The sequence below is a fragment of the Oncorhynchus kisutch genome, linkage group LG10 (assembly GCF_002021735.2).
Source record: "Oncorhynchus kisutch isolate 150728-3 linkage group LG10, Okis_V2, whole genome shotgun sequence".
Taxonomy (NCBI): Eukaryota; Metazoa; Chordata; class Actinopteri; order Salmoniformes; family Salmonidae; genus Oncorhynchus; species Oncorhynchus kisutch.
The window spans coordinates 26,712,172-26,737,852 of NC_034183.2; the positions used below are offsets into that span (position 1 = coordinate 26,712,172).

General features: G+C 41.4%; 1 protein-coding gene across 1 annotated transcript; it reads right to left on the minus strand.

The window, feature by feature from the left end:
- Window positions 1-74: 74 nt before the first annotated feature.
- LOC109897501 (protein-glutamine gamma-glutamyltransferase K-like) lies at window positions 75-19,465 on the minus strand. Its single transcript, XM_031833411.1, has 14 exons — window positions 19,258-19,465; window positions 11,426-11,694; window positions 7,816-8,007; window positions 6,635-6,886; window positions 4,320-4,438; window positions 4,083-4,190; window positions 3,747-3,924; window positions 3,501-3,639; window positions 3,166-3,358; window positions 2,883-3,036; window positions 2,450-2,734; window positions 2,174-2,334; window positions 1,889-2,025; window positions 75-1,333 (listed from the first exon to the last, which is right to left on the minus strand). The coding sequence occupies exons 2-14, from the start codon at window positions 11,691-11,693 to the stop codon at window positions 1,189-1,191; spliced, it is 2,331 nt and encodes a 776-aa protein (XP_031689271.1). The 5' UTR covers window position 11,694; window positions 19,258-19,465; the 3' UTR covers window positions 75-1,188.
- Window positions 19,466-25,681: the final 6,216 nt, after the last annotated feature.

The window sequence follows — 25,681 nt, forward strand, 5'->3', positions numbered from 1 at the left end:
TCTCTCTCTCTCTCTCTCTCTCTCGCTCTCGCTCTCGCTCTCGCTCTCGCTCTCGCTCTCGCTCTCTCTCTCTCTCTCTCTCTCTCTCACACACACATAATAAGGACAAAGTATTTAAGTGGAATTAATTTACTCACATAGTATAAAAATGTAAATAGCACACAAATACAATACACTATTAAAACAGTTACAGATTATATGCTGTTTGTGAAAAAATAAACGTGTGTAGCTGCCATTTCAGCGTTTCTGTCATAAACCTCTACCTTGGGTGCTTCATTTAGTTCAGCGCTAATTGTGTACTTAATATGGAGTTGATATTTGATAAGTGCAAAATAACAGCACATCTGATGTTAATACAAAACCTGGATCCAAAAAGCATGGGATGGAGCAGATTTAACTTGACTTCCTAATACTGATTTGTTCATCCAGTTCAAGTAGAAAGACTTTTAGACATTCACACTACATGTAGTGCATTTTTTTATTTTACCTTTATTTAACTAGGCAAGTCAGTTAAGAACAAATTCTTATTTTCAATGACGGCCTAGAAACAGTGGGTTAACTGCCTTGTTCAGGGGCAGAACAACAGATTTGTACCTTTTCAGCTCGGGGATTCAATCTTGCAACCTTACGGTTACTGGCCCAACGCTCTACCCACTAGGCGCCCTGCCGGATAAGCATGGATATGTGTTTGAAAGAACTGATCTCTTAAAATCCATAACAACGTTTATAAGTTAATAATAACACAAGTATTAGATAATTGCACAGTGTAAGTAAACACAAAGCCCTCTTATTAAATGATAAATAATAGCTGAGATAAATCTGATGGTGTCATTGATAATGTATAATGTTCTGTCAACAGAACATGCCACACATTCTGTATAAAGTATTATTGTAAGGGCTGCAATCATTCGTTTAGCCACTTTTCAAGGCACATTATACAGGTCCAATCTGATATTGAGAGGGAGGAATGGAAAAATATGTGACAACATGACTATTGAAAATGCTTGTCTTGCATGGTGTATGGTTTTCCTGTCTCACAACCTGTACTTTCGAACATCATAATTGACTCAACAGCAACACCAGTGCTCTGGTAGGGGGAAGAGGAAGGGAGATGATTTCTTCTGACCTCCATAGTGATTATGTCTCAATAGCCAAGCAGACCAAGAGAGGTCTATGGTGTCTGAAGACTTATTTCTCCTTCACGTTGATGTCAGCAACACCATGGACCTGTGTGAGCTGTTTACAGTCCAGTGAAGCCAACAGTTTCCTGGGTCCAGGCAGGGTGGGGACAAAGACCTCCGTCTGAACCACAGTGGAGCGACTGGCCACGTCACTGAGAGATATGATAGAGATACTCAGTACTGCGCTTGTTCATAACATGAAGGAAGATTGACTACATGCACCACAGATTGACAGAGAGTATAGTGTCATACAGAAATTCCAAAAATTCCAATTTGAATTCAATTCCTTCAGGCTTCAGACAGTCTAGCTATACTGGAAATATAGGAGTACAGCTTGAAATGATTCAAAACAAATCCTACAGTAAATTTGTTGAAACTACGTCCATTAATTCCCTTAACTGGGAAATGTAAATATATAGAATTCCAATTCAATTACATTCCAAATATTAAATGGTTTACAATTCCAATTAAATTCCAATTCAAAAAGTTAAACAGTATAATTCCAATTCAATTCCTATTCCACAATTTCAAGTGTTAATCAGTGTAAATTCTCCACTTCATGAGTGAATTCAAGAATTGAATTCGAATTTCAAATGAAATTGGATTTGACCCCAACCCTGGTTACAGGACATTTGTGTATGCCCATGTGATGAATGGAGTGACAAAGAGATATGGCAAGCAGAATGTATGCAAACATAGTTTCTCACCCAACAGTGATCTGTCGAACACTCTGCAGGCCCAGCCCCTCTACACGGAACACCACTCCCTTCAGCGTGCATGGCAGAGGGTTGGTGAAGGAGATCTCAGCCGCCATCTTTTTCCCCACCACAGCCTCCCCTACTGGCTAGGAGGGAAAAGTATATGGAAACCTTATCATTACAGAACATCTCTGGATTATGTTGTCAGACAATATTCAGATGGACAGACAGACACACATATAGATGCTGTGGATGATATTTATGGAGATATTAATTCATTCTGTTTCTGCTTACCTTAATGATGAGGTCAGGGGTGCGGAGGCGGAAGCTGAACTGAGTTGCCAGAACCTGCTGTGTCTCATTGACCCTGCCCGACAGGGTCAGCATCAGAGCAGCCTGGTCCACAAGCTGGTCCTGGTAGTTCTGGTACTGAAGGATCCACTCCAGGTTCTTCACTGTTAGGAGAGGGAGGCAGGACTAGGGTGAGAAAAACCTGGACATGCAATGAATAACAATGTCTGACTGAACATCCCTGATATACGTAACACAAGACATTTCCCAGTGGCTCACCTTCATTGGGTAGCAGCTCCACAGGAATTTGGTCCTTCTTGACAGTAGCCTTGACCACACCAGTGTAGTACATGACTGCCACCTGGCTGTGGAGGTTGATGGTGCGTGGTAGAGAACTAGCGTTGCGCATGACAATGGTCAGTTCTGCATCTCCCCCCATGCGTGGCCCCTCCCCATCCATGGTCACCTCTATGGATACATCCTGAGCGATGGGAGAGGAGTAGGCATCTGGTTTGGAGCCATAGCGACTTGCAGTCTCCACAGCGATGCGTTCCTCCACTGTGCCTGGAAAGAATAACAATAAGAAAAAATAAAATAGATATTAACCTCTGGGTTCTTATACAGGAGTCTGCTTGTATAGGTATGGCAATGAAACTATGATATGCAATGCTACCCAGTGTTTGTTAATGTTTGCACAGCTATGTGAAGCTACCTTCTGGGTGCTTGTAAAGGTCTGTGATGTCATTGCGTTCATCGGAGCCCACAGCCTTGGTGCTGATACAGTGGCCCACTGCGTTTTTCTCACTGTGGATCTGGGTGAAGGTGCCATCCAGGTTCCTCTGCCAGTAGATCTTATCACTGTTCACCTACAGTACAGGTACAACAGAGAGAGAGAGGTAGAGATGGTTGAGATGGAGGACATCTGAGACTAGGGGCAAGTGAGGTCATCACTGCGTCTGAGAGAAAGGAAGGGAGAAGACACACTAGAGACCCACCTCGGCAAAGACAAATGGTGAGTCATGTTTCAGGAACACTTGTCCGTTACGGATGGCATTGACGGAGGCGGGGCCACAGCGGTATGTACCCTGACTGGTCTCCTGGGGGGTGGAGTCTACTACCTGCCAGCCGCCATAGCCGGGTGGCAAGTCTGGACGAGCCATCCAACAGTCGTTCCACACATGGAAGTTCCTAAAGCAGGAATGGGTTATAACTTAGATGTAATCTAGTAAATCTACATTGTATTTACATAAGTGGTGTGTGATGACATGACTAAGATGATGTAGTACTGAATGATACCATGAGTCAGAGAGTATGATTATATTCTACTCACCAGATGGAGTCAGAGTTGAGGTGATCTATAGACTCCAACTTCTCATCGAAATACACGTCTGTTGTCAAGGAGACATCTGTGTCGTGGGCGGAGTTGAAGTTGGACACACTACGGGAGGGAATGCCCAAACACCTCAAGACTGGAAGAGATTGGAGGGTGAGAGGTTAGGGGTTGTTGCATAGCAACATGGCAATCAAGTTTCCCTCAGATAAGTCATTTGATTTATCCAAAGACATACAAACACACCTGTGGTGGTGACCCCAGAGAAGACCCAGCACTGGCCATATCTGACCGGTGCGCCTCCGTCCTTATGGTACTTATTCAGGATGTCCACACTGCCACTCCAGGATGTAGGGGAAGTTCCGCCCACATAGTTCCCTGACCAGTTCCCCTCCAGGATCCCACAGTCATCTGGGGAGTTGATCTGGGATAAAGGAGAGTACGAGTTCACTTTGGATTCAGTTTAGAGTTGGAATAATGAGGTGCCAGTTTGGTTGGACATTGGTTGGACTTAGAGGGGAGGTTAGAGGTGATATTGTGAAGTTTTAAAATGTAGGCCCTGCGTTTGCGAAGAGGACTCACCATGGCTGAAATGAGTCGTACCACGTTGACAGAGTCTCCCCAGCCTGAGGGGGGGGTCGCACTCTTCTCCAAAACATAAAGACAGGCATCCAAGATCCCCTTGTCAAACTGAGAAATAGAGAGGGAGAGATGGAAGGAGAGAGAGAAGCAGGGGCAATGATAGAAAGATGTTAGTTAGGTCTGTCCTACTCAGAACATTTTATCATCAACTGACTTACAATCTTCATGTTCCTTCACCTGTCCATAGTTCCACGTTCTTGAACCAATCTGGTTCTCTGTGCCGTAGTAGAGCCTTCCAACATCATTCAGGATATACTCGTTCTTCTCATCGCCATCTTCCATGTACACTGTGTCATCTGACAGAGAGGGAGAGAGAGGTTGTATCCAGTTGTTCAAAAGGAAAACAATTCCATTGTGTGATGTCATCAGCCTGAAATGGGGGTGAAAACTATGGAGAGTCTCTGAGCTTACACTGTTAGAAAATAAACAGTGCTATCTAGAATCTAAAAAGGTTATTCGGTAGTCCCCATAGGAGAACCCTTTGAAGAAACCTTTTTGGTTCCAGGTAGAATCCTTTTTAGGTCCATGTAGAATAATTTCGACAGAGGGTTCTACCCTTTTGGAACCCTTTTTTTCTAGAGTGAAGGGTTGGCTGAGGACAGGGACAAGCTCTCTTTGTATTAACTAATTTACTTCTTCCTTGTTTGTCTCCTTCTCCCTCTCTCTCTCCCTCTCCCTCTCGCTCTCTCTCACACACAAAGGCAACCTGCCTAAATGACTACAGACCCATAGCACTCACGTCCGTAGCCATGAAGTGCTTTGAAAGGTTGGTAATGGCTCACATCAACACCATTATCCCAGAAACCCTAGACCCAATTCAATTTGCATACAGCCCAAACAGATCCACAGATGATGCCATCTCTATTGCACTCCACACTGCCCTTTCCCACCTGGACAAAAGGAACACTTATGTGAGAATGCTATTCATTGACTACAGCTCAGCGTTCAACACTATAGTACCCTCAAAGCTCATCACTAAGCTAAGGATCCTGGGACTAAACACCTCCCTCTGCAACTGGATCCTGGACTTCCTGACGGACCACCCCTATGTGGTGAAGGTAGGTAGCAACCCATCTGCCACGCTGATCCTCAACACTGGAGCTCCCCAGGGGTGCGTGCTCAGTCCTCTCCTGTACTCCCTGTTCACCCATGACTGCATGGCCAGGCACGACTCCAACACCATCATTAAGTTTGCAGACGAAACAACAGTGGTAGGCCTGATCACCGCCAACAACGAGACAGTCTATAGGGAGGAGGTCAGAGACCTGGCCGGGTGGTGCCAGAATCACAACCTATCCCTCAACGTAACCAAGACTAAGGAGATGATTGTGGACTACAGGAAAAGGAGGACCGAGCATGCCCCCATTCTCATCGACGGGGCTGTAGTGGAGCAGGTTGAGAGCTTCAAGTTCCTTGGTGTCCACATCACCAACAAACTAGAATGGTCCAAACACACCAAGACAGTCGTGAAGAGGACACGACAAAGCCTATTCCCCCTCAGGAAACTAAAAGGATTTTGCATGGGTCCTGAGATCCTCAAAAGGTTCTACAGCTGCACCATTGAGAGCATCCTGACTGGTTGCATTGCTGCCTGGTACGGAAATTGCTCTGCCTCTGACTGCAAGGCACTACAGAGGGTAGTGCGTACGGCCCAGTACATCACTGGGGCTAAGCTGCCTTCCATCCAGGACCTCTACACCAGGTGGTGTCAGAGGAAGGCCCTAAAAATTGTCAAAGACCCCAGCCACCCCAGTCATAGACGGTTCTCTCTACTACCACATAGCAAGCAAGCGGTACCGGAGTGCCAAGTTTAGGACAAAAAGGCTTCTCAACAGTTTTACCCCCAATCCATAAGACTCCTGAACAGGTAATCAAATGGCTACCCGGACTATTCGCATTGTGTGCCCCCTCAACACCCCAACCCCTATTTTACGCTGCTGCTACTCTCTGTTTATCATATATGCATAGTCACTTTAACTATACATTCATGTACATACTACCTCAATTGGGCCGACCAACCAGTGCTCCCGCACATTGGCTAACCTGGCTATCTGCACTGACCCACCACCCGCCAATGCCTCTTTTACGCTACTTCTACTCTCTGATGCATAGTCACTTTAACCATATCTACATGTACATTCTACCTCAACCAGCCTGAGTGTCTCTAATATGGTCATACATTGGGCAGGAGGTTAGGAGGTGCAGCTCAGTTTCCACCTCATTTTGTGGGCAGTGTGCACATAGCCTGTCTTCTCTTGAGAGCCAGGTCTGCCTACGGCGGCCTTCCTCAATTTTATTTTATATTTTACCTTTATTTAACTAGGCAAGTCAGTAGGTAGCACACGGGAGTATATTTTTGTATTTTTTTTCTCTCTCTCTCTCTCTCTCTCTCTCTCTGTCTCTCTCTCTTCCCCTCCCTCTTCCCCTCCCTCCCTCCCTCCCTCCCTCCCTCCCTCCCTCTCTCTCTCTCTCTCTCTCTCTCTCTCTCTCACCTTTACACCAGGGGTTAAACAGCATGCAGATGTCATTCCCAGGGTCATGTGTAGATGTGGCCTCCCCCTTTGGGCTTTGCGTTGCCACGGTGAGCTGGTATCGGCCAATCACAGCTGTGGGTGGGGAGTTGATGGACAGCTTGAGCCTCTTGCCGTCCCGTTGCACAATCTTGGCCTCCCAACGGTCATCCTCCAGCTCCTCAACCAATGGGATGATGACATGGGTGCCCTTTGCCACTGTAGGCAAGGGTCCTATCCCAGACAGACACAAACAAATATTATTCAGTATCATAGAATAAAATATGTTGAAATTCTGTTGTGCAATTTCTCTTACTCCTATTTTAGCTGAATTTTAAATTTATTGCTGTCATGAAAAAAATAACATGAAGTTGGTTTGTTGGCAACACCGACAAAAACAGGTATTTCATTTGGTAATAAAACACACGTGTTGATTTATAATCTGTAGTTAGTTATTAACGGCATCAAGAAATTGCTTCCTAAAAGAGTTCTATGTCAGATTGGTGACTGCACTCAAGGTGTTAACAGGGTGTGTTTGAGAAAACAAGCAGAGCAACATTCTCATCCTCAAACACACACACACACACACGCATCTACAATCCACCCGCAGTACACTCATTCTGCAGATCTATACAGTATCTGTCCTAAATGTTGATTTGCTGCTTGTCTATTAATACAATTCTCTCATTCAGTACACACTCATAGTCAATTAATCTGTAAGATAAATATTACAATCTAGAAGCTGAAAGTGCATGGTGAAATTAGTTGGTGGGTTGGTTGGTGGCGAAGCTGTTTATGGTAGGAATGAATTATCAGTGGAAAGAGGGGATTTTGCAGGACTGTGAGAGAGGCAGGCTCCTGTTAAACACTGGAGGCTTGCCACAAACCACATGCATGACTCCAGTTACCATGGTGATAATCACCAAAACATGGTGCAGGCACAGGGCCGTTCCAAGACACAAGCGCACACTGACACACAAGCTCATGCCAATAAACAAAAACACACAACCAACTAGTTACTCTGTCAGTTCCCATGATTGGTTATAAAGGGCTTATTGTTATCATGTGCACTTGTTAGCCCTAGGGCTTCCCATCAGGGGAACTAGGGAGGACATTTTTGAGTCATTGTAACCCTTCATGATTCCGCAGAATGTCTCACTGACCTGTCCTAAGCTCCAGGTGGAGTCTGTCCGTGTTGGAATTGTAAGGTCGTGAGAGGTCAAGCCACATCATGAAGATCTGACCCCTGCGGATGATGAGGCCATCACCGTAGTAACGGTCTGTGTGATGCTCCATGCGGTTCTGACCTTTATTTTTTTTCATCAGGTCTATGGACCGCACAATCAACAACATCTCTGAGACAACAGGAAGAGAGGGAAGTTCATATTAAAGTCAACCATTCTGTCACAAATGTCACAATGTCTTGCGTAGTAACAATGAAATACAATGCTCAATTCTTGAAATTAAATCTAAAACGGGATTAAATTCGTTTTTTTCTTATAGATCAACACAACCTACAATTTCTTTAAGTGAAAGAAAATTATCTAAAATGTTCCAAATGAATAATACATGTAAAAAAAGATCAAGTTGTTATGATTGTATATGTTTTCACAGCCCAGAGTTAATACACTGAACAAAAATATAAATGCAACATGCAACTATTTAAAAGATTTTACTGAGTTACAGTTTATATAAGGAAAGCAGTCAATTGAAATAAATTCATTCGGCCATAACATGTGAATTTCACGACTGGGAATACAGATATGCATCTGTTGGTCACAGATAGCTTTAAAAAAATTAGGGGCATGGATCAGAAAACCAGTCAGTATCTGGTGTGACCATTTGCCTCAGGCAGTGTGGCACATCTCCTTCGCATAGAGTTGATCAGGCTGTTGATTGTGGCCTGTGGAATGGTGTCCAACTCCTCTTCAATGGCTGTGCGAAGTTGCTGGGAACTTAGTGGGAACTTGAACACGCTGCTGTGCACGTCAATCCAGAACATCCCAAACATGCTCAATGGGTGACATGTCTGGTGACTCTACAGGTCATGGAAGAACTGAGATATTTTCAGCATCCAGGAATTGTGTACATATCCTTGCGACATGGGGCCGTGCATTATCATGCTGAAACATGGGGTGATAGTGGAGGATGAATGGGATGACAATGACCTTTATGATCTGGTCATAGTATCTCTGTGCATTCAAATTGCCATTGATAAACTGCAATTGTGTTCGTTGTCCGTAGCTTATTCCTGCCCATACCATAACCCCACCGCTACTTTGGGGCACTCTGTTCACAATGTTGACATCAGCAAACCGCTCGCCCACATGATGCCATACAGGCTGTCTGCCATCTGCCCGGTACAATTGAAACCGGAATAAATCTGTAAAGAACACACTTCACCAGCGTGCCACTGGCCATAGAAGGTGATAATTTGCCCACTGAAGTCGGTTACGACGCCGAACTGCAGTCAGGTCAAGACCCCGATGAGGACAACGAGCACGCATATGAGCTTTCCTGAGACGGTTTCTGACAGTTTGTGCAGCAATTCTTCGGTTCTGCAAACCCACAGTTTCATCAGCTGTCCTGGTGGTGTGACAGGTTACGTAACAGTGGCTCATCTCAGACCATCCCGCAGGTGAAGAAGCCAGATTTGGGGGTCCTGGGCTGGCTTGGTTAAATGTGGTCTGCGGTTGTGAGGCCGGTTGGACACACTGCCAAATTCTCTAAAACGATGTTGGAGGCGGCTTATGGTAGAGAAATTAACATTGAATTCTCTGGAAAAATCTCTGGTGAACATTCCTGCAGTCAGCATGGCAATTACACGCTCCCTCAAAACTTGAGACATCTGTGGCATTGTGTTGTGTGTATAGAAAATGTCTGGGATCTTTTATTTCAAGATTCTACCAACTTTGCACAGCTGTTAGGTCAACATTGTGGTAGCCTTGATTACAAAATTATGTTATATTTATGCACCAAATGGTTGTTTTATGAAATAGAGTAAGGTTCTTAGAACTCTCTCTCTCCCTTTCTGAGTTAACTGAGAGGAATATTTTGCAGCTTGGGCTGGCAACTGATTAAGTGATGGCTTGGTGATAAAATACCTACAGCTGGCATTCCATAGATCAGATGTGGTGGGTGTCACCGAGATAGAGATAGCCTGGAGGAACAAAACAGGCCTCAATATTCCTAATTATCCTGGCATCTGGGAGACAACACCAGAGGTTGATGACCAGAGGATGAACCCAAAGTGACTTATGGTGCCCCCCAATCTATATGGGAGGGGTGGAACCAAGCATTCTTGGTATCAGCTATGTAAACTGATCATTGCCTGTAAAGGGGACTTTTGGGTCGACGGTTTCATTATTTCAATAATTAATTGATATTGAATAAAGATGATTGTTTGAAGTAATGACAAAGTCTCTCTCATTTGAATACAACATTCCACCACAACATATATCCATTGTCTTTGTCACAATTGCTCAAGCCCAGTAAATTTGGTTGAGAATAATTCAAGGACATCAATATTCAAACGGTGTCTCTGATTTTCAAGCTAATTTAAGTCAGGAATGAGGCTGGGCCACTCAGGGAAACTCAACAACTCTTGGAAAGTCATTCTGGTGTGTCGTTGGCATTAAAATGTGAGTAATTGTAACACTGAAAAAGAAAACTCTATCCCAGGGTTAGGTTTTCAGTAGACTGTGGTTAGCTTTCCTCTAACTTTTTACCTGGGCTTATCTCCTTTCATATTTACTTTTGATCCTGAAAAACTTCCCAGTCCCTGCCGGTGACAAGCATACCCATAACATGATGGTGCCACCACAATACTTGAAAATACAGAGGTTTTTACTTTGTGTTGTGTTGTATTGAATTTGATCCAAACCTGTATTTTTTTATTTAGGCCAAAAGCACATTTCTTTGCCCTGTTGTCTTGCAGTATTACTTAATGGCCTTGTTGCAAATAGAATATAGTGGATTTTTTAACACAGGATTCCTTCTTTCACTTTGTCACACAGGCCAGTAATTTGAATCCTTACAGAAAAAACACATGATTTCACACATGGAAAATCACATGACCCCACATGAAATTTAATGTGAATTTCATTTTTGGAACAATTCACATGTGATTACATGTTTTCACATGTGTAATTTCATGTTATCACGTCATATGCTATCATATTAACTAAGATCATAGATCATGTTTTCCATAAGGAGAGTGAATGCAATGTTGTTGATCCTCTGTATTTTTAATTAGTGTGGTGGCAGCATCATGTGATGGGCATGCTTGTCACCGGCAGGGACTGCAGAGTTTGTCAGCCCATGTAAAAAGTTACAGAAAACAAACCTCAGTCTTCTGAAAACCTAACTCTGGGTAAGAGTTGTATTTTTCAGCGGGACAATTACACAAATGTTAATAAGAGACAGGGTTTGAATATTGCTGCCCAACTATTTTTATGAGCTTGAGCAATTTTGACAAAGAAATTGATATATGTTGCTCTATGAGTTGTGAAAGGTTGGTAGGATCTTATTAAAAATGATTCACAGCTGTAATTTATTCCACCAAGTATTAACTCTGGGGTGTGAAGACATACGCAATCAATACTTCTTCATTTTTTATGACTTTCACTTTGAAAATGTGGAGTAGCTTGTGTAGATAGGTAGGAAGGAAATCCAATTGAAGATTTAATTTATAAGGCAGCAAAATGTAAAGACTGCAAGGGGTGTGTAGACTTTCACTAGCGACTGTATGGTATTTTTAAAAGTGTAAATTACCTTCAAGGTTACTTCCATTAGTGAATGGCTTGTCACCATTCCCCACAAGCTTGTCTGCATCATCGATCCCTGTGACAACCTTATCTGCGATGTCATCATCTTTGCTCGGTCTGTGACAGCAACAAGGACAGATCTTACGTAACCATTGTCGACACCCCCCTTCTTCTGTGTTATTCTCTGGCTCCTCATCTTTCTCCCATCCCAGTGTGACTGATGGGAAGCGACCAACTGTAGACGTGTTTCTGACTGATGGTGTTTCCACAGGCATCCTGAGAATCAGAAGAAAACAGAGAGTGGCATGTATTGTTGTCACTTTGCGTGTGCTTAGAACTCTATCCTCAATCCAGATCCATCCAATAACCTTTTGAACAATTGTCATTATAATTGGCCAATGTGCATCACAAATCAAATGTAGTCCTCTCGTCTAATGAGTGAATTAAAGCTATGGTATACTCATCACTTGTGATCGCATTAATATATTAATACCCCTCCTAACTCTCCTATTATGTGTCCAGTCTCTCCCATAAACTCCTCTTCTTCTTCCACTCTCTTTTATCCAACTCCTTTTTATTTCATTCCCCCCACCACACACACACGCACAATTGTCATACTTGAGTAAAAGTAAAGATACCTTAACAGAAAATTACTCAAGTAAAGTACATTATTTTCTATAGAAATGTAGTAAAGTAAAAGTTGTCAAAAATATAAATAGTAAAGTACACATACCCCAAAACACTGTAGTACTTTATAATAGTACTTTAAAGTATTTTTTATTTCTGTACTTTACACCACTGGTAATAATTATTTTTAATCATTATTTAATCATTAGTTTTTATTTACTAACTATATTTTATCAATGTACCAATCAGGCTTCAGGAAGAAGCATAGCACAATTACAGCAGCCATGAAGGTTTTAAATGATAAAACTGAAGCCCTTGACAAAAGACAGCACTGTGTCTCACTTTTATTGATCTCTCTAGGGCTTTTGATACAGTTGATCATGCTATACTAAGGCAGAGATTGTTGAGTGTAGGTCTTTCAGAGCATGCAGTTGCATGGTTTGCTAACTATCTGTCTGATAGAACTCTGTGCACTCAATTTGATGGGCTTATGTCTGTTAAATTGTCTGTCTTTAATGGTGTGCCCCAAGGCTCTGTACTTGGTCCTCTCTTATTCACTATTTATATAAATAATTTAGACAAAAATGTCCAAAATGCGCAAAATGCTGATGATACTGTTATTTACTGTTGTGCCTCGTCTCTTACAAAAGCTTTCCAGAACTTGCAAACTGCTTTTTATACTATTCAACATACCTTGTGTCATTTGAAGCTTATCCTCAATACTGACAAAAACTAAACTAATGGTGTTTTCTAAAGCAAGAAATTTTAATTGATGACGGCCTCTCTTTTAAATCGCATACTCAACAACTTACAAAAATATTGAAGCTGAAATTGGGATTTTATTTTAGGAATAAGGCCTGTTTTTCTTTTGAAGCCAGAAGGAGGCTAGTGTCAGCTACATTTATGCCTTTACTAGACTATGGGGATATTTTATATATGAATGCTTCCGCTCAGTGTTTGAGATCAATTGACACCCTTTACCATGGCACTTTGAGATGTATTTTAAACTGCAAATCCCTTACGCACCACTGCACTTTGTATACCAGGGTTGGCTGGCCTTCTCTAGTCAATCGTAGGCTCAGGCACTGGTATACTTTTATTTACAAAGCCATTTTGGGTTTACTATCTTTTTATTTGGGCATTTTTATTGTTCAGAAATGTGGTGGGTACTGTCTTCGTTCGCTGGACTTTGTCCTGCTAACTGTTCCAAATTAATTTGAATTTGGTAAATGGGCTTTTATGTATTCTGCGCCATCGTCTTGGAACGCCTTACAAAATACTTTTACACTGGAAGAACTTGTCCCAATTGGTATTTTTAAATCACTGATGAATGATCTTGAGACTGATCCCCTGACCTGTCAATGTTTTTAATTAGCTATTTTTGATTTTGTTATACTCTTGTGAATTCTATGGTTTTTACTAGATTACTTGTAGTTTTTCATGTTGTTTGTCTGTAGTTTTTGTAATGACTTGGTGCTGCCTATCTTGGCCAGGACGCTCTTGAAAAAGAGATTTGAAATCTCAATGAGCCCTTCCTGGTTAAATAAAGGTTAAATTGAAATTTTAAAAAAATCATCTTTGTAGATTGCTTTCTAGTAACTTCTTTAGTCCTAAAGGAAGCCTTTCCCACAATCTATCTGCATTCCTGCTTCGCACAATCTATCTGCATTCCTGTTACTACACAGTGACAGAGCACAGTCTCAATAAGGAAACACTGCAAGGTCCAATGTAGCCCTTTTTATCTCAATATCAAATCATTTCTGTGTAACAATTTACCCTTGCCTACAATTTCCGCGGCCGCGCTAAAATCTAATTGTCATAATACAGAAATCTCCATCAAATTTAATCTGTTTAAGATAGAGATATGTGTTTTTTCCATGGACTGCGTGTCAATCCCGCTTCTACTGTATGGTGAACGGTAGCAGAGCTCGTGCAATGTTTGTCAGACCATGAGACATCCCAAAAATCCGTCTTCTCAGGAAAACATCTGTAGCGTCCAAAAGGTTTGTTCTATAAACTACACTGAACTACACTGAACAAAAATATAAACGCAAGATGTAAAGTGTTGGTCCCATGTTTCATCAGCTGAAATAAAAGATCCCAGAATTTTTCCAGATCCACAAAAATCTTATTTCTCTCACATTTTGTGCACAAATTTGTTTACATCCCTGTTAGTGAGCATTTATGATTTGCCAAGATAATCCATCTACCTGACAGGTGTCGCATATCAAGAAGCTGATTAAACAGCATGATCATTACAAAGGTGCACTTTATGCTGGGGACAATTAAAGGCCACTTTAAAATGTGCAGTTTTGTCACAAAACACAATTACACAGATGTCTCAAGTTTTGAGGGAGAGTGCAATTGGAATGCTGACTGCAGAAATGTCCACCGGAGCTGTTGCCAGAGAATTGTTGCCTTCAATGTTGTTTTAGAGAATACGTCCAACCGGCCTCACAACCACAGACCACGTGTAACCTCGCCAGCCCAGGACCTTCACATCCGACTTCTTCACCTTCGGGATCGTCTGAAACCGGCCACCCGGACAGCTGATGAAACGGAGTATTTCTGTCTGTAATTAAGGCCTGGCTCCCCAGTGGGTCTTGCCCAGTCATGTGAAATTCTTAGATTAGGGCTGAATGAATTTATTTAAATTGACTGATTTCCTTATATGAACTGTAACTCAGTAAAATCATTGAAATTGTTGCATGTTGCGTTTATATTTTTTTGTTCAGTATATTATGACCACTCTATTAAAAGATGGGACTCTCATGAATACGATGGTGTCGGTTTTGCTCTAGGACGGCCACAAGCCTCAAGACTCAAATGAAGATCCCAGTACCAGTTTTTTTTTTATATGGAAATACATATAGAGGTAGTTTAGTCCTAAAATAAAGGGATAAGTGAATCTGTTATTCAATGTGTTTCTATTGGCTAATAGCAGTAATGCCAAATAGTTTCACTCCCCCCCAAAAAATGTGATACCTTAATAAGGGGTCTTAAAAATCTAAATCAAATAGCTAAATGATCCTTGGTATGACCATTTTAAAACATTTCCATATCTTAGCTTAGACCCCACCTCTACTGGCTTAGACACGGCTTAGACTCTAGAGGTAAGTATCTTACTGTGATTGTTTTTACTTAAAGTGGTCAAAAATTAACAAAAAAAAAGCTTATTTCAAAATAAAAGTTTCCAAAGCAAGAATTTTGCTAGGACTGTCTGGTAGAGAAAAACTTAAAACTAGCTGTTATTGTCAGAGAGGTTTTAAACTCTTGATTATTGGTCTATTAACTAATGTCACCAGGCAGGCCAAAACTCCATCCCACCAAAACAGGCTGAAATTTCAGGTGGTCTTTTCAAACAGCTCTTACACTAAAGGGAAATATAATCATTTTCACAATTTCACAGTATTATTACAACCTCATAGTGTAGAAATACACATAAAAAGCACAGGGCCTTTAAAGTCGCCCGACCACTTCATTACTTATGTACATGCCAATGAGGAGAATCAAAGAAGGGAGTGGAGAGATTGAGGCTAAATTATAGACAGAGAGAGAAAGGAATGTTTCTTCATCGTCGTCAATGTTAAACCTAACACTTGTGACCTCAGACTTAAGAACAACCATGGGAGGGAGAGAGGGTGTAAAAACATTCCACTGACTTTGAGTTCAAGATAGAAATTGCGCAACTGCTGAGATATGTGAACAAGTGGAATAGTGGGATATGTGAACAGTCTAACTAAAATTGGAAATGCCTAAATAGTGCAAATATAACTGACACTTGCTGCCTACACATAAATATATGCACATACCGTACATTCACAAACACGACATGCATGCAATATACACACACACACACACACACACACACACACACACACACACACACACACACACACACACACACACACACACACACACACACACACACACACACACACACACACACACACACACACACACACACACACACACACACACACACACACACACACACACACACACATAAACCATCAGACACACGGACACACACTCATATACAGGTAATTGCCAAAATAAAGGAAACGCCAACATAAAGTCTCTTAATAGGTGTTGGGCCACCATGAGCCAGAACAGCTTCAATGTGCCTTGACATGTGTCTGGAACTCTATTGGAGGGATGCGACACCATTCTTCCATGAGACATTTCATCGTTTAGTGTTATGTTGGTGGTGGAAAACGCTGTCTCAGGCGCCACTCCAGAATCTCCCATAAGTGTTCAATTGGGTTGAGATCTGGTGACTTACGCGGCCATGGCATATGGTTTACAGCATTTTCATGCTCATCAAACCACTCATGAAACATGTTTGCCAACATCTTAAACCAAGTCAGCTTTGAAATAATATGCTCTCCATCTTATCTGCCAGGGTTGAAAGTGCTGCAAATGAATGTGAGCATGTTTCAGTAGCCTGTGGGTTAGGCATGGCTAGACTTTGACTGATACATAATGTACACTGTTGAAGCCTGTTTCTGATACTACTGTGTTAGAGCAGTCTTCCATGACCTGAACACCTTGCCTAGTAGACTTGATTATGTACAGCAGTCACTGTTAATAGGGCTTGCCCTCAGGTTTGGATACAGCTAGTCTGTGGTGGATGTAGTGTAGTAGATGTATTTATATTGTAGACGTATGTATTTAAATGAGATGAGGGTTGAAATAGTCTAAATAGTCTGTATAGGTCAAGTAATGTAGGCTGGTGAGGTGTATCCGTGTGAGTGAACTCATGTCTATAAGTGCTTGAATTATTTGTTTCTTTGTTATTACTTTTCTGATATAATACTGCAGAAACAGGCTTAACAAAGGAGGATGTAAATAGGGCAGGTCTCAAAATAACAGACCAATCCATTATAAAGACATGCAGGCACGAAATCATACAATAAGGACACACAAAATAATCTAGTTTATTACCACACCCTATTCTACATTTTTTCTTGGGTCCTTTTCCTTAGTCACACCCTTTCTGTTCTGTGAAAATCTGTCTGTCTATTATTTGAATTACAATGTTTTTCAATGTAGACAAATACATTTCTTATAACATTGCAGGTTTATTTTAACTGTTTAACTGTTTGACAGCTGTTACACTTTTACTGAATTTTTATTATTATTTTACACCCTTATTTTACCAGGTAAGTTGACTGAGAACACATTCTCATTTACAGCAACGACCTGGGGAATAGTTACAGGGGAAGGAACAGGGATGAATGAGCTAATTGGAAGCTGGGGATGATTAGGTGGCCATGATGGTATGAGGGACCACCGAGCGTCAGGACACCTGTTTAATGTCCCATCCGAAAGACAGCACCCTACACATGTCCCCAATCACTGCCCTGTTTCATTGGGATCTCCTTAGACCAGAGGAAAGACTGCCTTCTACTGGCCCTCCAACACCACTTCCAGCAGCATCTGGTCTCCCATCCAGGGACCGACCAGGACCGACCCTGCTTAGCTTCAGCCAGCAGTAGGATGCAGGGTCACTAATTGATTGGCCAAACAAATGAGTTAATTTGTTACTTTGTCAGCGGCCAATTGGCCAATCCTGCCGGTTCACTCTGGGTTCTAAAAAAGTGTCCTAACTATCAACAGTAATGACGCCGCTGACGGAAGTGGAGTCACTGCTTAGTTCACGCAGCACTTCTTAATAAACAAAGGAATGTTTGCCGGGAAAGAGGGGCCAAGAACCGAGAGTTATGCCAATTTTCACCATCTATATGGGAGGTGCAGGATATTATCACGTTCCATGTGCTCAGGTAGAAACCATAGTCTAGTTGATACATCAGGTATTCTTATGTGGGTGAGTCAACTTCTTTGAAGGACATTGTTTTATAGAATTTAATACATGTTATTGTGCTCCATTTCAGGTCAACTTTATTATAAGAAACAAAACATTGAATAATTTTGAGGTTACAGGAAACAACGTCAGTCATGGCTACTTTGGTTGGCAACAGCCTTGGGCTATCGTAGTCTTGACTGTAGAAAAACAGGAATCTCTGAAGTTTTTTGGGGGGTATCTGTACTATTTACTACTACTCCTTTACTATTTATATTTTTTGACAACTTCACCACATTGCTAAATAAAATAATGCCGTTTTTACTCCATACATTTCCCCTGACATCCAAAAGCACTCGTTAGATTTTGAATGCTTGGCAGGACAGGAAAATAGTCAAATTCATGCAATTATCAAGAAAACATCCCTGGTCATCCCTACTGCCTCTGATCAGGCGGACTCACAAATGCTTTGTTTGTAAATTACTGTATGTCTGAGTTTTGGAGAGTGCCATCAGTAAATGTACAAAAAACAAGAAAATTGTGCCATTTGATTTGCTTAAAATAAGGAATTTGAAATTATTTATACTAAATTTAAAACCAAATACTTTTAGACTTTTTTTAAATGTGCAAAAATTCCTAAAAACTTGTTTCCACTTTGTCATTATGGGGTATTGTGTGTAGATTGCGGAGGAATGGTTATTTATTTAATCCATTTTAGAATAAGGCTGTAACGTAACAAAATGTGGAAAAGGTCAAGGGGTCTGAATACTTTTCAAAGGCACTGTATGCATCTTATTATATTTCAAAATTAAATTCTTATTCACTAGTCTATACTTGTAATTTTGTAGGCCATATGTACTGCACCAGAATTGCAGGTTCTCCACCAGCTTTATCATGGTTTGAACGAGGTGCCAGTCCATATAATACAGTATAATACAATGGAGTAATACAGTTCACAAAAGATTAGCATACTGGAGTTTGTTTCACTTGTTTACCCAAGAGAGCATATAGCTAGCTACATCTATGGACTTTTATGTTTTTCTGTCTTGTGTAATGTGCAGTATCTTATTTATCATAGGCCTATATTGGATAACGGCACAATCATTTGGGCTTGGGCTCATTAAATGCCTTTAATGTAGGGCTCATAAAATGTATTTAATGTACGGCTCATCAGGCTCAGGTAGCATCAGGCTTGAATATTTGATCAAAACTCCAATCAAATCCAAACATAGGCCTATTTATATGCTTTATATGCTTTTGAATGACACTTCCAGGGTTAGCCTGGAGAAAAGGGATTTATTCTCAGGATGGAACATTTGTAAATCAACTGGAAAATATTCATCAATTAATTACATCAATTAATGAATCAACATGTCAATTATAGGCATTTGTAGATATTCACTTACTTTGTAATCTATGTGTTGAGTTCTCCGATGGGTTCAAGTGTTTGTTGAATCACCTGGCAGCCCTTGTCTGACTGAACAGTCAGATAAGCAGGTTCAAAATAATATTGCCCTGGTATGCGGTGCGCGTCTTCTTTTCTTCACAGATTATGCGGTCTTCACGCTGTGTTCACGCTGTGAACTACTGTTAGTATATCGTCTTTGAGAGACCTTTTAAACTAAAGATTGTGAGGCAGTAGACACACCCTCCTCCCCACCTCATAAGGGGAGGAAAAGTCATGTATCTTTACACACAGGGGATCAGTCATGAGACTGCTCACATGAATGCAGTAGTTGAACCAGTCAGGCTTCCATGCAGAAACTCCACCACTGTGCTGTCTAAACAAGTCAAGAAAAAGGATTCTAAACCTACAGTACGTACACACACACGCACACACACGCACACACACACACGCACACACACACACACACACACACACACACACACACACACACACACACACACACACACACACACACACACACACACACACACACACACACACACACACACACACACACACACACACACACACACACACACAAACCTAAGCAAACATATGAGACATCTACTTGTGATGTCACTCTCACTCTCATGTGAGCCCCTTAGAGTGCCATTTCCCATATATCTTGTGACTTCAAAGGGGAAAGTTGCCTCTGAGTAAATTCAAACAAACCCCTCCAAACACAGAGCAGTCATTAGGACACGATCTGTAACTACAGTGCAGTCTAAAAATATGTAAACACAACGCCTGTCATACGGTATCCACAATTGCTGTATTATACTGTATATGGTAAAACAGTTAGCTCTGCCATCTGAGAGAATTCATGGTGACAAAATCATATCTGAGATTCTCATGGGATGTAAAATCAAATCCACATGGGTCTCTTTAAACAGAAACATAGCCCCTATCACAGGACAGTGCAATATCTTATAACTTCACATTCATTTCACCATTATTTTTTATAAATGTCAGTGAAATTAATTTCTGTTTGTCAACAGTGAGGGTAAGAAGTAAACTATTTATCATGAATAAGTAGATTTAGTAGAAAGGTTCTTAGGAACCAGGCTCACGGTACCATGGGTCAGGAAACGGAAACATGTCATTGCAAGAATTTCCTAATGAGCCAGAACGAATCCAGCATGTTGGCAGAATTCAAACCTACATAGAATAATGCCACCACTTTCTTTTTCCACTTAACTTTAACTGCTGTGGATTGTGGTGGTATACGTATATTTACACAAATTGTTCACATACACACAAAAACGTACAATAATGTCAGCTAAAAGTCTTCCCAGACATATGGAGAGAACATGGACTGGTTCTTACACACATATGGGAGTAGTTACACACACACACATACTGAGGTATTGGTAAGGGTTGCCATATTGCCATGGGCAAGTGATCTAAGCAGTTGCGGAAGTTGAGCCTGTTCTTTGGTTGCCCCATTGGGCATGTGATCATCATCTTTGGCCAACACAGAAATACTCCTGACTTGCCCAATGAGCATATGCCATTCAGACCTTATAGCTGAGATCCCCAAAAGGTGAAACAGTGCCACTGGCCGCCCCAGGCACATTTGTTCTTGTTTTTGAAAAGGAGGAGATAAACATCCAGCAACCTAATAAAAAGATATCGTAGTACATGCTCTTCTGTTTTATTGCGCGTGCAGTGATGTCCAAGGGGAATAAAACAGTGTTAGTTGTTTTAACTGGAGTCTTTGTTTTTGTATTATACAATGGGTGGGACTAATCCTGAATGCTGATTGGTTATTAAAACCTACACTAACCAGAAGCCATGGACAGATGGCAGCATTCACGCAAAACTGAAAGCGAGAACCATCACATTTAACCATGGCAAGGTGACTGGGAATATGGCAGAATACAAACAGAGTAGTCATTCCCTCTGCAAGGCAATCAAACAGGCAAAACGTCAGTATAGCGACAAAGTGGAGTCGCAATTCAACTGCTCAGACAGGAGACGTATGTGGCAGGGTTCACAGACAATCACGAATTACAAAAGGACAGCCAGCCACGTCATAGACACTGACGTCTTGCTTCTAGACAAGCTAAACACCTTCTTTGCCCGCTTTGAGGATAACACAGTGCCACCGACGAATCCCGCTACCAAGGACTGTGGGCTCTCTTTCTCCATGGCTGACGTAGGTAAGACATTTAAACATGTTAACCCTCGCAAGGCTGCTGGCCCAGACGGCATCCCTAGCCGCATACTCAGAGCATGCGCAGACCAGCAGGATGGTGTGTTTACAGACATATTCAATCTCTCCTTATCCCAGCCTGCTGTCTCCACTTGCTTCAAGATGGCCACTATTGTTCCTGTACCCAAGAATGCAAAGGTAACTGAACTAAATTACTATCGCCCCGTGGCACTCACTTCTGTCATCATGAAGTGCTTTGAGAGACTAGTCAAGGATCATATCACCTCCACCCTACCTGTCATCCTCCAATTTCTATGTTTGGGATTGAGTGTGATTCCTAATTAGAGGCAGCTGATTATCGTTGTCTCTAATTGGGGATCATACTTAAGGTGTCCCTGTTCCCACCTGTTTTTGTGGGATATTGCTTGTGTATGTGCTTGTAGCACCACTGAGGTTACGTTTCGTCGCTTGTATATTTTTTATTTTTTTAAGTTTTACTGCAAATAAAGATGTGGAACTCGACACACGCTGCGCCTTGGTCCCGTCCTTATCACGAACATGACACACTCACCCACTCCACACTGAATAGCAGGCTAATGATTGCGTTGCAATTTTTGCAGGTAGACACGGATTCCTTCCAAACCACTCATTGTTGAATTTGTGATTTCCAACTTGTTGTGTAATGTTCATGTCCAATGGCCGATGAGCACCGATACGTTTTATCTATAATTTCTCTTCATTATTTCTCTTCATATGAGAAGGATTGAAAAGGATCTGTCAGTAGATTGTCGACTTGATTCATTATGATGATTGCTAGCTTGCTAGCTAAGATTTTGAAAGAATGACATGATCAGTCCAATCAAAGCTATGCTAGCTATAACGTGATTTGAGGTAATTGTATCTGTGGCCAATGACATCGAGCCTTCTTGGATGGGCACTTCTAATGTAACTCTATGGCAGCAACCAAGGGGCTTGAATTTTCGAGCTCTCCCCGTGGATTTTGCTTTGACTAGTGTCCCCATGAGTAACAGAACACTGAGCCAATTACGCTCCATATTTTCCGCTGGCTGCCCCACCACCACAGAAAGCAATGAGCTTTTTGGAGCTGCTTTACTCAAGAAAGCCCATGTTTGTATGTGGCTTTATTAACTACATTTTATAACATTTTTTACAAACCAAAGTAGCTTTCCATCTAAGTTGTCAATGTCAGGAGGTTTGTCATTATTGATCGATAACAATAATGTCTCCACCTCTCCCTCACTAACTTCACAGAATTCAAATTTGCAATGCTTTTCTTTCAATATTAGTTTTTTTATGCATGAATACGATGGCTTGTTCGTTGTTAGCATTTCCTGATGAAGTTTGCCCACTTTGCCAATGAAGTAATCATAAAAAGACTTGGCAACATCAAATGGTTTTGTGATGAATAAGCCATCTGATTCAATGAGAGATGGAATTGAATTTGGATATATTATGTCCTTGTATTGCTACTGCTGTATCATCAAATTAATTATCTAAGTGAGTTTCAGAAAGGGCGAATATATGAATGTTATCTGATGTTAGCAAGTTATTGATTTCATGAACCTTATTTCTAAGGCTACATATATTAATATGGGCTATTTTCAGCCCTTTCCTGGGTATCTTATCAGAGACAGACATAATATGGAAAAGAGCAAACAAAGCAAGAGAAAAGAATACATATTCTGCAGTCTATTAATCAATTTGTGTGTGTGTGTGTGTGTGTGTGTGTGTGTGTGTGTGTGTGTGTGTGTGTGTGTGTGTGTGTGTGTGTGTGTGTGTGTGTGTGTGTGTGTGTGTGTGTGTGTGTGTGTGTGTGTGTGTGTGTGTGTGTGTGTGTGCGTGCGTGTGCGTGTGTGTGTGTGTGTGCGTGTGTGTGTGTGTTGCAGGGTTGAAGCTACAAACCCATAGGCTTGGCTGTCTCATCCCCTCCAGGCTTCTGTGAGGGAGGGTGAACAGTGAGCCTGTCATAGCGGATGGAATCAATGTCCCCACGCACTCTGGCAGCTTTCTTCTGGCGCACAGCTTCAGGATAGTCCTTGTTGAGGAAGATATACGTTCCTCTCAAGTTCTTGGCTCTTTCCAAAACAGCTACTTTGTCCTTGAACCTCAGGAACTTGACCACTATCGGCCTGGGCCTGTCGCCTGGGCTGGTTTTACAGTCCTGTGGGCGCGCTCCAACTGAATCTTCCTGTGGTCCATCTTCAATTTCTCAGAGATCATTTCCCTCACTTTGTCCACAGACTCCGTTCATGTCTCATGTGGAGAATCTACAATTCCATCCACAACCATGTTGTTCCGCCTTTGTCCCTCAAGTCTGATTTATCAGTCATTGTTATCATGGATTCACACACATAACTGATGTCCTCTCTCAATGACTTACTCATCGAGCTGACACTGGGAGAACTGCAAGCTCTTCTCCAGGACCTGGACCTCTATGGTCAGGTCTTCCATTCTTTTAATAGTTGAATCCCACAGTATTTGGACAAAACAGTTGAAGCTATTTTCTTGTTGTAACAAGCTATTTTCTTGTTGTAACTACTTGTAGAACTATTTTTGTTCGTTTAAAAGATCCTTCACGTCTGATAGAGACACCACTGTCCTTGACGGTACTCCTGCCAGCTTTGGTCTTTGTCATGGTAGCTAGCAACGTAGCTTACGCTGTTACTCTTCGCAGTTCCAGACAGGGTAGGTCACAGGGAAGGTTGAAAACAACAAACAGCAGGGATCTAGACAGCCACAAACCCGGAGACAATCTGCGGTCCCAGCCACAATGGCCAACCGAGTCGCGGGCTGCGTTCAAGCCTTCAAGAAAACCCTGAAACTGATGCCAACTGCGTTGCGGGATCCAAACTAAAAAGTTAGCTAGCTACTTAGAACTTTCCAATACACTTTCAAAACAACAAACTTTTTCAAAACAACAAAACCAAGCTGTGATCACTTGACATGGATGCTATCAAACTGTTAATAATTAATATATCCTGCTGTAAATTATCACAATTATGTTCCTTGTTACATTCCAACTATGGTCTGACATTCATGCCTCTATGCCAATTAATATCCACCTGCCTATACCATTTACCCAACAAAATGCATCTCTTTTGGATTGATGATAACATTTTCCATTTTACTAACGTTACAGCAATGTGATCAGTTTTATTAGCAAGCACTAGAAACAAACAGGAAAGGAGTGACAAAAAGGTGTGGAGTGACAAAACAGGAAAGGAGTGAAAGGAAAGGAGTGACAAAACAGCTAATTAACACATCCTCTGTGTGTTGTTTCTTTTTAGTTTCTTTTGTAAAACAAAAAGGGTTAAACCATACATTCCTTTGTGAGTCTCAAACTGCACCTAATATTTCATAATCAAACGTGAAACTTTGATTGTGAAATAACTAAACCACTATCCAATCCTTTTCTTGGAACCACCCTGTACACAAACAACGTCACAGCAAGACAGGTGACAACACCTGCTTGTGTAGCAGGCGGAGGACAGCAATGACGCAAGTGCACAGATTTTAATTAGTGGGATCCTTTCACGCCAAATCAAACATGTGAATAAAATGCAGTGGTGTAAAGTACCTAAGTAAAAATACTTGAAAGTACTACTTAAGTAGTTTTTGGGGTATCAGTACTTTACTATTTATATTTTTTACAACTTTTACTTCACTACATTCCTAAAGAATATTTTTCACTTTAATTCCATACATTTTCCCTGATACCCAAAAGTACTCGTTACATTTTGAATGCTTAGCAGGACAGGAAAATGGTCTAATTCACACTACTGCCTCTGATCTGGCAGACTGGCTAAACACAATCTTCAATTCATAAATTATGTCTGAGTGTTGGGGTGTGCCCCTGGCTATCCGTAAATAAAACAACAAAATGGTACCGTCTGGTTTTCTTAATTTAATATAAGGAATTTGAAATGATTTATTATTTTACTTTTGATACTTAAGTATATTTAAAACCAAATACTTTTAGACTTTTACTTAAGTAGGAATTTACTGGGTGATTCACTTTTACTTGAGTCATTTTCTATTAAGGTATCTTTACTTTAACTCAAGTGTGATGATTGGGTACTTTTTCCACCACTGATACAATGTACAGAATTGTGTTAATCCATTCATGTTAATCTACTCTGGCGCCACAGACAGACACACCCACCAAGCTAATTTATAACAAGGCAAAAGTAAAGATGTCTTCACCCAC